At 33.4% G+C, this 12,272-nt stretch overlaps 2 protein-coding genes across 5 annotated transcripts; both read left to right on the top strand.

The window, feature by feature from the left end:
* The first annotated feature begins 3,137 nt into the window (after positions 1-3,137).
* Positions 3,138-4,102, top strand: Rtp (retinophilin). The gene is made up of 4 exons (XM_064056911.1): positions 3,138-3,161; positions 3,220-3,397; positions 3,708-3,817; positions 3,867-4,102. The coding sequence occupies exons 1-4, from the start codon at positions 3,143-3,145 to the stop codon at positions 4,013-4,015; spliced, it is 456 nt and encodes a 151-aa protein (XP_063912981.1). The 5' UTR covers positions 3,138-3,142; the 3' UTR covers positions 4,016-4,102.
* Positions 4,103-4,210: 108 nt separating this feature from the next.
* On the top strand, positions 4,211-7,132 carry LOC135129672 (ornithine aminotransferase, mitochondrial-like). 4 transcript variants are annotated; one of them, XM_064056907.1, is made up of 8 exons: positions 4,225-4,302; positions 4,350-4,386; positions 5,277-5,460; positions 5,555-5,779; positions 5,830-6,053; positions 6,104-6,404; positions 6,453-6,659; positions 6,854-7,132. In XM_064056907.1, exons 3-8 carry the CDS (start codon positions 5,292-5,294, stop codon positions 7,024-7,026), a joined length of 1,299 nt encoding a protein of 432 aa, XP_063912977.1. In that variant the 5' UTR covers positions 4,225-4,302; positions 4,350-4,386; positions 5,277-5,291; the 3' UTR covers positions 7,027-7,132. The 4 variants fall into 4 exon arrangements, with proteins under 4 accessions (XP_063912975.1, XP_063912977.1, XP_063912976.1 ...); XM_064056905.1 differs by lacking the exon at positions 4,350-4,386 and having other exon boundaries at positions 4,211-4,302; XM_064056906.1 differs by having other exon boundaries at positions 4,295-4,386.
* The last annotated feature ends 5,140 nt before the right edge of the window (positions 7,133-12,272 follow it).

Here is a 12,272-nt window from a genome sequence, read left to right as displayed (position 1 = left end):
ATCTATGTGAATAAATGACATGAGTATCAATTTTTCAAGCTACTAGATTGTCATCAATTAATATGAATTTTTCGTGTATTTTATTTAATAACTTTTTAAGTATTGATTTTAGAAATATTGGCTCCCTGTGATTTTTAGAAAAAATCACAGTCTTTCCATTTATGAAAAAATATACCTAGGGTTCCATAAAAAAAAAGATGATGTCATTTCCGGTTCTATCGGAAGTAATAATGTAAATGTGAGGTTGCCATCACATAGATCTTTTAAAATGATACATTTGGTCAAAGAATTACAGGTTTATCTTTAAGAATAAAAAAGTTACATGGGTTGTATCAAATAAAAGAAACACCCTGTATACTTTTAATAAAAAAAATACCAAGATTTCCCAAAATTCCGTCACTTTTTTATCAAAAACGGAACACTAGGAGCTCCAAACATTCTTTCAGTTTCTTTCAAAAGGGTCACCAAGGGTCTCTAAAATGCTTCTAAATTCTTCCAAATTCTTCTAAAAAAAAAAAACACCAGGAGCCCTCAAGATTATGTATTTAAAAAGCATCAAAAGCCACAAAATTTTCATATTTATTAAAAAAACCAACAGAGACTCACAAGATTTGTTCAAATTACTTTCAAAAACACATCTTTTTAAATTACAACTACTTCAAAAACAACACAAAAAAGTGCTCCCTGAGACTCTTTCAAACTACTTCAAAAACCGGGCACAAGAAGTCCCCGAGATTCTTTCAAACTACTTCAAAAATAAGACCAGAGATCCCCAAGATTCTTTCGAACTATGCACTTCAAAAACAAAACACGAGAAGTCCTCAAAATTCTTTCACACTACTTCAAAAACCAGACATTAAAGGTCCCCGAGATTCTTAAAACTACTTCAGAAACTAGACACAAAGGGTCCCCGAGATTCTTCCAACCTACTTCAAAAACTAGACAAAAGAGGTCACTGAGATTCTTTCAAACTATGTACTTTAAAAACCCGGCACAAGAGGTACCCGAGATTCCTTCAACTACTTGAAAAACAAACCAAAATGGATCTCCGAAATTCTTTCCAACCATTCCAAAAACCAAACAAAAGCCTGGATTCACGAGATTCTTACAAACTAAGTACTTCATAATCAAAACAAAGGTATCCTCGAGATTCTTCAAACTACTTCAAAAACCAGACACAAGGGTCCCGGAGATTCTTTCAAATTACTTCAAAAACAAACCACGATTCTTTCAAACTACTTTAAAAACGAAACATAAGGGGTTCCCCAGATCCTTTCAAACTACTTCAAAAACAAAACACAAGGTTTCCCGCAGATTCATTCAAACTGCTTTAAAAACCAGACATAAAGTTCCCCGACATTCTTTTAAACTACTTCAAAAACAAAATACGAGAGGTCCTCGAAATTCTTTCAAACTACTTCAAAAATCAGACACTGGAGGTCCCCGTGGTTCTTAAAACTACTTCATAAACCAGACACTACAGGTCCCGGAGATTCTTAAAGCTACTTCAAAAACTAGACACAAAGGATCCCCGAGATTCTTTCAAACTATTTCAAAAACTACCCCAAGATTTTTTCAAACTACTTTTAAAACCAAACACAAGTGTTCCCGGAGATTCTTTCAACCTACTTCAAAAACAATACATGAGTGGTTCCTGAGATTTTTTTAAATTACTTCAAAAATAAAACCAGGGATCCTCAGGATTCTTTCAAACTGCTTCAAATTCTTTCAATTAAAAAAAAAAAACGGATCACCAAGAACTTCCAAAATTCTTTCAATTTTTTTTTAATAGAAAAGCAGGGGTTCTCAATATTCTTACAAATTCTTTCAAAAACAAAATACCAGGGACCCTCAACATTTTTTCAAATCTATTAGGATAAAGCACCACCCGGTCCAAAAATATCTTCAAAATTCATTCAAAAACTTCAAACTTCCTAAAACATTAGGATTCACCAATATACTTTTAATAAAAAAAAAAACACCAAGATTCCCCAAAATTCCGCCACTTTTTATCAAAAACGGAACACTAGGAGCTCCAAAGATTCTTTCAGTTTCTTTCAAAAGGGTCACCAAGAGTCTCTAAAATGCTTCTATGTTCTTCCAAATTCTTCCAAAAAAAAAAAAAAACACCAGGAGCCCCCAACATTATGTCACATTTATTTAAAAGCATCAAAAGCCACAAAATTTTCATATTTATTAAAAAAACCAACAGACTCACAAGATTTCTTCAAATTACTTTCAAAAACACATCTTTTTAAATTACAACTACTTCAAAAACAAAACAAAAAAGTGCTCTTACCCAGATTCTTTCAAACTACTTCAAATTCTTTCAATTTTTAAAAAAATCGGATCAGCAAGAGCTTCCAAAATATCAAAAACCCTTAATATTTTTTCAAATCTACATATTAGATAAAACCATCACCCGGTCCAACAATTTCTTCAAAATTCTTTCAAAAACTTCAAATACTATGAATTTTCTAATTTTTTAAATTATTTCAAGAACAAAACATCAGGATTCAAAACGGAACACTAGGAGTTTCCAAAATTCTCTCAAAAAAAAAACACACCAGAGAGCCACAAAATTTGTTCAAATTACTTTCAAAAACACATCTTTTTTAATCAAAACTTCTTCAAACTTCTTCAAAAACAAATCAGAAGTGGTCCTCGAGATTCTTTCAAACTACTGAAGGACTCCGGATTTTACAAAAATAAATGTTATTCAATTTGATTTTTTTTGCGAAAATCTGAATACCTAGGGAAAACTCAACACGGATTCATAAACCAAAACTACGAATGCCGCAGTATGTTTAAGTACCTAATTCTAAAAACTATTGCATGTTTCAGGGAGGATTTATTCGGCAAGATTTTGAGCTGACGTCATCGATTTTTTGAAAGAGTATAAATGAATAAATTAATATAACAAAGCGTTTGCTTAAACATCGAGAATCATAAAATCTGTTACTTACCCCCCTTTAACATTACTTTTGAAGCCAAAAGTAACCTTATATTTTCACACTAACCGAACATAATTTCATAATTAAATTACTTTCAAGGAAGCCATTCTGTGTTTAAAAACACAAGAGCTAGATACAAACAAGTACAAAGAAACTTTAAGCAAGTACGTGACATTTATTAGTTTTCGATGGACGTGCAAGGAACAGGTAATTTACACATTTTATGACACTACTTAACCATAACTCAGTAAAATTGAAAATGTAGCTCATTCTGGCGGCTTTCGATACGAAAACGGCATGGTTTACGTCGGCACATGGAACACCGAGGGCCAAAAACACGGATATGGCCACTTATTAATACCCCAAGGTACCAGATACGACGGATTCTTCCACGAAAACTTGTTCACTGGTCTAGGACTACTAACCTTCCCTGATGGCGCTAAGTAAGCAAAACACCCTAATTACCCTCAATTAACTCCGCACCAATTTTTCAGCAGCCATTTCACGTCAAACTTTCAGCGTTCCGGATATTTTAATTATTTTCAGTATCGATTTAGTTTTCAACTTCGATGCTACTATGGATTCAATTACTGAATAATGTTGCCACGGCACTGAAGCCAGGTTTAATTAGTTTTAAAGTGAAATTCGATAGCGAGCGCTCCATATAAATTCTCTCAAAAAAGCTTTAAAGTTACACTTTTGTGGCAAATTAGCCACGAAAACAAATAAAACCTAATTGAGTTGTTGTTGCAGATACGAAGGGGAGTTTCTGGACGGATGGTACCACGGATATGGGGTGTTTTGGAGGGCGGATGGTATGCGCTACGAGGGACAGTTTCGTGGGGGGAAAATGTGGGGCTTGGGTATGAATAGGCATTAATCGTGACACGAAAAACGATTTTTGATTTGCAGGTGTAGTGACTTTCAGCGACGGAAGTAATGGGTTTCCGAAATACGAGGGGTTTTTCGAAAACTGCAAATTTTTGAAGAAGTGCGACTGCGCTGAAGTGGTGCAGAAAGCCCAAAAAGTGGCATTTATGGCCCGGAATTATCAAAAGTAGACGAAATGTCGAAACTACTAATTGTGAAATTAAAAAAAAAAAAACAATGTGTAAAAAATGATATTAAATCAACATATTAATGAAACTGGAGCTCTATTTTTAGAACAGAGCAACAACATTCTGATAGTTCAAGCTTATTGATAACAATTGATAAGACACGTACAGTATAACTATATTTACCTATCCAATAAGATATAAACGTCAGTGACCAAGTGTTATTTAAGAGAACCACACAGATAAACATTTTTGTGTAATTAATCAATCAGTAACAACCCGTCACTGTTAAAGTACGTATTTATATTGTGCAGCTTATCTCTAAAAAATAAAATTATAGCGGAATTTGTTTACATATTTATTCCTCATCACTGCAAGTAAGTTGTTATAAATTACCAAAGTAATTGGATTTTTTAGAAAGGTATTCAGGGGTTATAAAAATAAAACTGTATATTTATGTGTGTTATAAACAGTACGTCCACAAAATTGCCATAATTCAAAATAACTGATGTTATTTTCACAGATTCCCTTGACCAGATTTTTTTTGTATAATTGAACAATTGATTAAAAAAACCCAAGATCAAATAAATTAATTTCAGAGTTGTACTAATCAGACACGTCTACGTTGCGTCTATTATTCCAAAGTCTATTTTTAGCACATTTTTGTTATAACGGTTTGAATTTGATAAACACAGGCCTGGCTTTAGGCGCTGAGGTAAATTCATTTACATATTTTACGTTCAATAAAAACATCACCAAGGTCAATAGTAACTACTTTGCGTAGTAATGGTTTCACTGTGTTAACTTGCGTCTTTTCAAAGCAGAAGACGCGCAAAGATAAGACTCATTCCACCACACTTTTATGAAAATAAACACTCAAAACAGTGTTCAATGGTCAGTTGTGTATGAGTGAATACGAGTTCTGCAGAATGTTGTCTGGTCAGTGCTAAGAAGGTCACAATTTCCACAATACGGAATAAACAAATCCAGGGTATGAGGAAGTGTTTTGAGTGACTCCAGTTGAACACAGTTCTGTGTAAGTGAATTTTTAGTGTGGTGATTGTTTCCATGGTGGTAATTTACACAAAGTGGGCAAAGTTCGCACCTATTTTTAACTGGAAAGTCGTTATCTTCACGCTTTTTAGGTGTTAACAAAAACGTTCAACGTCGTGTCTACTAAATTTAGAAAATATATTTTACTTTCCGTTGAATTAAATCTGCAAGTCTAGCTGGCACGAAATCCAACTTAAATCTTTGTTTACTTCAGATACTTTCGTCGACGATGTTCTCCAAATTCCGTTCAACGTCCATCATCAAACGCAAACTAGAAAGCGCCCTTGTAAACCATGAAGGGATCAGATACCTCAGTAGTAAAGAAGTGATAGACCGAGAAAACAAATTCGCAGCTCACAATTATCACCCGTTGCCGGTAGCTCTGGCGAAAGGACAAGGTAAACAATCAAAGTGCAACTTTATTGATATGATTCACAATCAATAAAAAATATTTACGTGTAGATAACACAAATGTTCACTTTATCTCCCTAGGTGTATTCGTGTGGGATGTCGAAGGTAAACGCTACTACGACTACCTCAGCGGCTACTCGGCCAACAACTACGGCCACTGCCACCCCAAAATCGTAGAAACCCTTCAAAAACAAGCGCAAGTTCTGCACCACACCTCCCGAGCTTTCTACTCGGACGTCTTCGGGGAGTACGCCAGCTTTGTGACCAAGCTCTTCGGCTACGACAAGGTCATGCCAATGAATACAGGTCACTTTTACCCCTCTTTCTGTACCAACCAAACTCATGGTCTCCTCTAGGTGTGGAAGCCGACGACACAGCTTGCAAAATCTCGCGAAAATGGGGCTACAAAGTCAAGAAAATCCCCAAAGATCAAGCCAAAATGATTTTCGCGGTGGATAATTTCTGGGGGCGGTCATTAGCGGCGGTTTCCGCCTCCACGGATCCTTTATCTTTTGAAAATTATGGTCCTTTCATGCCTGGGTTTAGCTGTGTTCCTTATAACGATCTCCAGGCTTTAGAAGTGAGTGTGAAAAAGTTGTCGAAAAGTGTTACCTACCGACTTTTTTGTAGAAAGCGCTTCAGGATCCTTTGGTTTGTGGGTTCATGGTGGAGCCCATTCAAGGCGAGGCGGGGGTTGTGGTACCCAGTGAGGGTTATTTGAACGGGGTGCGCACCCTTTGTACTAAGTACAACGTTTTGTGGAGCGCGGATGAAATACAGACTGGATTAGGGAGAACTGGGAAGAGATTAGCCGTGGATTATGAGGATGTTAAGCCTGATATTTTGGTACTAGGGAAGGCTTTAGGGGGCGGGGTTTATCCGGTGTCGGCGTGTCTGGCCAATGATCCGATTATGTTAGTAGTGGAACCCGGTAAGTACTATGACGTCACCGTACAAATGTGACCTTTTTTGTTTCCAGGTACACACGGTTCCACCTTTGGTGGCAATCCGCTGGGGTCTAAAGTGGCAATCGCGGCCCTCGAAATCCTCGAGGAAGAAAATTTAGCCAATAATGCTTTCGAACTAGGGGAGATATTCCGAACAGAACTGAGAAAGAAATTAAACAAAAACATCGTAATTGAAGTCAGAGGAAGAGGGTTATTAAACGCCATAGTCATAAACAAAAGTAAGTCCTTGAAAATAAAATTGTTTCAATTAAATCAAGTGTCACGACAATGACAGATCCTTGATCTTCGGTAGAATTATCACTGCTGCAGTGTATTTTTAGAATGACAATAAAAATTTCCATTTGAGTTAAAAAAAGAAATAAAGATAATGGGGTTATCGTTAATTCGTAACTTAGGTAATAACATTTTTTAGATCACATTGAAGCTTGGGATATCTGCTTAAAACTGAAAGAAAATGGTCTGATAGCAAAACACACCCATGATAACATCATCCGGTTCGCCCCACCGCTGGTAATAACTAAGGATCAACTCAAGGAATCTGCCGACATCATTGTACGAACGATCAACGGTATTGAAACCAACTGAGACAAAATTATGTTTAATAATGTTGTACATTTGTTGTTCGTTGCGGTAATTGTTAATAATTATACGTACTGATCTTTACTAAAAATAAAATTTTATTAAGTTCGTACGCACGAATTTTTTTGACAAGCTAAAACTGGAACGAAGAAGGGGTGGGTGGGCGGGGCTATTGCTTGCTCATAAAACTAGAAAAAGCTAAATTTAGCCCGGCTCAGCTCCTTTCTCCATTTCACTGACTTATTTTATTTAGTGTAAAATGGTAATTAAAAAATAACAATGAACAATTTCCAAAATTTTCTGCGAAAATGGAGTGAGCCGTTCCTGATTTAATGAATAAAATAAATTGGCCAATTCATTAATTTTTTGAGCCACCTGTTCAAGAAAATCCAAAAAATATGATTGCATTGATAAATAACAAGTAAAAACTCATCATATTTTGGGTAGAATTTATTCGGCAAAATTTGGAGATGATGCCATCAATTTTTTGGGGGGAATCAACGGATATATTCTCACTCACACCCTGTATTTTTATTAGTACCGTTTTTGTTCGTGTTCTTCTCTCGAGAAATCGAAAAACTTAAAATTTTAAAAATTGAAAACTTAAAATATCGAAAAGTTGAAATATTGTGAAAACCGAAAGTTGGAAAAACGAAAAATTGAAAAACAAAAAAGTAAAAAGTCGAGAAATCGAAAAATCCAAAACGTGAAAAATCCAAAAGTCGAAATACTAAAAAATCCCTAAATTGAAAAATTGAAGAATCGAAAAACTGAGAAAACACAAAATTGAACGAAATATCCAAAAATTGGGAAATCGAAAAATTGAAAAACCTGGAGCCTGAAAAATCGAAAAATTGAGGAACTGAAAAACTGAAAATTTGAAACCTTGGGCAAGTCAAAAATGGGCAAATCAAAAAATAGACTAATTGAGAAATCGGAAAACTGAAAATTTAGAAACGTCAAAACTTGAAAATTAAAAAATTTGGAAAATTGAAAAATCGGATAATTCAAAAATTGAAGAGCCGAAAAGTAAAAAAACGAAAAACGGATAAATCGAAACATGGAAAAATTCAAAAATTGCCACAATCAAAACATCGAAACATCCGAATCTCGATAAATCGAGTTCTCAAAAAATTGAAAAATCGAAAAATTAAAAATTCGGAAAAAAGAAAAATATACAAGAACTGAAAACTCGAAAATTTCAGAAATCGAAATATATATATATATAAAACAGTCGAAAATTGAGAAATTAAAAATTAGCCAACCGAAAAATCCAAAAATCGAAGAATTGAAGAACTGAAAAACCGAAACTGCAAATTCGAGAAATCGGAAAATCAAAAAAAATATATTAATTGAAAAATCGGAAAACTGAAAATTTAGCAACGTCAAAATTTGAAAAATTGGAAAATAGAAATATTGCAGACCTGGAAAATAAAAAAATTCAGAAATCGAAAAATCTAAAATTTAAAACATTGAACAATTCAAATATCGCAAAATTGAAAAATGGTGAAATCCAAATATCAAAGAATCAAAAAAGAAAAATTCGAAAATCTAAAACTTAAAAATCGAAAAACTGAAAAATCGACAAATCGAAACTCCAGAATTTAAAAAAATTGATAAGTCAGATAACTGAAAAATTGAAACATCGAAAAATTGGAAAATCGAAAAACCGAGAAATCCAAAAATCGAAACATCGAATAGAAAAAAAATGAGAAATTGAGAAATTGAACAAATCCAAACATCTGAATTCGATAAATCGAGAAATAAAAAAAATTAAAAAATTTTAAAAAAGAAATATTAAAACATCGAAAAGTTGAAAAAGAATTGAGAAATCGAAGTATAAAACTGTCGAAAATTTGAGAAATCTAAAGTTTAACGAAAAATTGAAAATCCAAAAAGTATAAAAGGGGTGGAAACCCAAAAACTGCAAACTGAAAAATTTAAAAATTGGAAAATCGACGAATTGGAATCGATTGGCCTGAAAATTTGAAAAACTGAATAAACGAAAAATTGGAAAATCGAAAGAAACAAAATTAAAGAAATGAAAAAACAAAAAATTGTGATATAAAATCGAGAAAATGAAAAATAAAAATCAGGAAAACGCAAAATAAAAATCGGGGAGTTGAAAAATTGGACAATTATAAATCGAGAAAATAAAAATTAAAAATTCGCCACACTGAAAAATAAAAATCGGGAACATGAAAAATCTTGGAAACGAAAAATGGAAAAATCGAAAGAAACAACAAAAAATAAAGGAATTGAAAAAATGAAAATTTGTGACATAAAATCGAGGAAATGAAAATTAAAAAATCGAGGAAACGAAAAATTGAAAATAACAAAAATTAAAAATTCAGAATGTGAAAGAAAACCGAAAATGAGAAACTGTAATATCGAAAAATTGCAAATTTAAAAAATTGCAAATCGAAAAATTGAAAAATTTAGAACTCAAGAAACTGTAAAATTCAAAAATCAAAATCAAACATGAAAATTTGAAGAAACGAAAATTTGAAAAATCGAAAGATTAAAAATTGAAAAACTTAAAATTCGAAAACGTGAAAAATAAAAAAAAGAAATATGTATTGTAAAATCAAAATATTGAAAATTAAAGAAACTGAAAAACTGGAAATCCAAAAACTGCACGTTGAAAAATTTTAAACGTGGAAAATCATGGAATTCAAAAATCAAAGCCTGAAAATTTGAAAAATTGAATAAATAAAAAATTGTAAATCGAAAGAAACAACAAAAAAATAAAGGAAACATCGCCAGATGGATCTCTTTACTGCGTTATCAGCAAAAAATCTCTAAATCGAATCTTACAATTATCTGACAAAACTGAATATATTATACCGGACTTCAAAAGCGAGGAAATGACTTTAGACCATTTTTTTTAATTCAATAATTTACATTGAGTATCAAAAATAAAACACCGATAGCCTTCGAATAATTTTGAATCAGGGTTATACAAAACGAGTAAAATTTGAAGCCTCTTTTCTCAGAGTCGTCATTTTTGCATGTTTAATTTTTTTTTTACACAGAAAACAGAACTGAAAACCAAATTTTAATATAAGAGGGACAAAATATGTCTAATAAGGATGCAAATCTAAAAAACATGAATGAAATGATAAATCAAGTACAGACTCATCATATTTTGTACATTTTAGATCGGATTTATTCGGCAAACCTTTGAGCTGACGTCATCAATTTTTGGAGGGGATACGCAAATATATTTTGATTAAAAATGTAATATGCCTATCATAAATTTAAAACATCCGCAAGATTTCAAAGCATTCGGTTTTCCACATTCAAAATTAAATTGCAAAATGTTTTATAATTTTGATTTTTTTTTTTTTTCAAAAATCTGGTTTCGGATAAAAGTTATATAAAAGGATATTCCTAATATAAATACAAAATTTGACAACAATCGGCCCAGGACTTTCGGAGATTATCTGTCTAATAAAACTCGGGACGGCAGACAGACAGACAGACAGACAGACAGACAGACAGACAGACAGACAAACAGACGGAAGACCTATTTATTCTTACTCGGTAAGTAAAACTAGATTTAAGTGCTCTGTAAATGCATTTATTCTTTTTCAATCATCGAATACAATAATCATTTACACAAAGAGATAATATTATTAACAAACAGTATTTTCAGCATTTGTATATCATTTTAATACCTAACAGTCTTTAAAATATTGTACATATTGTACTCTTTCATTTAATACTTACAACAGACTGCCTTTGCGTCAACATCAAATGACATAATCTCAATGCATGCGCAAGAAAATTACTCAACCTGGCAAGTACATTACAAAAGCTCGGTAAGCTCTATAACATGTAGTTTGTCTATAAATTAAAACCGTTTAAAAACGAAGAGTTCTACTGAACGTAATTACTATATCACAGGATACGGCTCGCACTCAGGCGAGACATAAAAACGTAAAACTCCAATGGCGGAAGATTCGTGTATAACCCAACTTACACAGAAACCTTCGTTTCAGTTCTGATCCTAATCAAAAGTGCACACGATTAGCTTAATTATAGGCTACACTTCATAGAAATAAATACTCTTAATTGTACTAATAATGCACGTTTCGATGTATAATATCCATAAATCGCATACAAAAAATATATGTTATACAATAAAGTATTTTTAGCTAAGTACACACTGTTAAAACAAAGCACACAAAGTACAACGTATGCCGTTACAATTGAGCATCTCTGGGGCAATTTACAAGTAGAAATTGCATTCGGGGCACAGTTTTAGCCCGTCAACTTAGAAACCTTGTTTTTAATTTGATAATAATAAGTCGATAAGTTCTGGCCCGAATTGCACCCCAAACACGACCCCTAACAATCAGAGAAGATAAAATTAAAGAACACATCGTATGGAGCCGAATATTTACAAAAAATATTCAAAGTTGCCAAATGCACAACTTTTTATAAATAGTGCAAAAAATGACTGTAGAGAGCTCCAGACGCAACTAAATGAGTATTCGTATTTGGTACAACCAAGAAAGTTTTATTCCGACAGTTACGTTTGGTCTTCCCTAAGCCGCGCCTACCTTTTACAATATGGACACAGTTTCCTCACAATTGACATGAAAATCATCGAAAACCGACTTAAACTAAACCCTATTAAAAAAATACTATACAAAAATCTCAATAAATAATCTCAAATTAAACAGTCGTCTCGACATCGTCGTTTAAACTAGTATTACTGTTGCAAGTTCGATGTCTGTACGTATGGTCGGTAACGTAGGAATTAATATCGGAATCAGAGAAACACGGACTATTTCGAGTGAGGCTAAAGCTATTTACAAAAGACCGTGATTGAGACGTTGCATCTTTTGGACCTCTTCTTATCTGTTGATATAAATCATCTAAATCATTTACACTACTAGCTCTACTTTGTACTCCTTTATGCAGATCGTGTGATGGATTGACGTATATCCTAGGAACTGACTCGGGCTCATCTTTCTTCAACAAATCCGTCACGGGAGACGCATGATCTGGACTCTTATCCAGAATCGAATCCGAGATGTTCTCCGAACTATACTCCAAAGTACATTGTTGCGAAACCGACCTCATGTTGTTCTCGGGCGATTTATACCCCACATTGCACTTTTTCTTCTTATGTTTCGAGCTTTCCTTCTTCCGGAATCTCTCGGCGCTTAAAACTATATTCTGTACCGAGATATCCGGGCAGTCGTAGTCGTCAGCGTTATCCGAAAATATATTGGGGTTCT

The sequence above is a fragment of the Zophobas morio genome, unplaced genomic scaffold (genome assembly GCF_036711695.1).
Source record: "Zophobas morio isolate AGI-343-1 ecotype UQ-CSIRO unplaced genomic scaffold, CSIRO_AGI_Zmor_V1 ptg000016l, whole genome shotgun sequence".
NCBI lineage: Eukaryota > Metazoa > Arthropoda > Insecta > Coleoptera > Tenebrionidae > Zophobas > Zophobas morio.
This window is presented reverse-complemented; position numbering and strand designations above follow the sequence as displayed.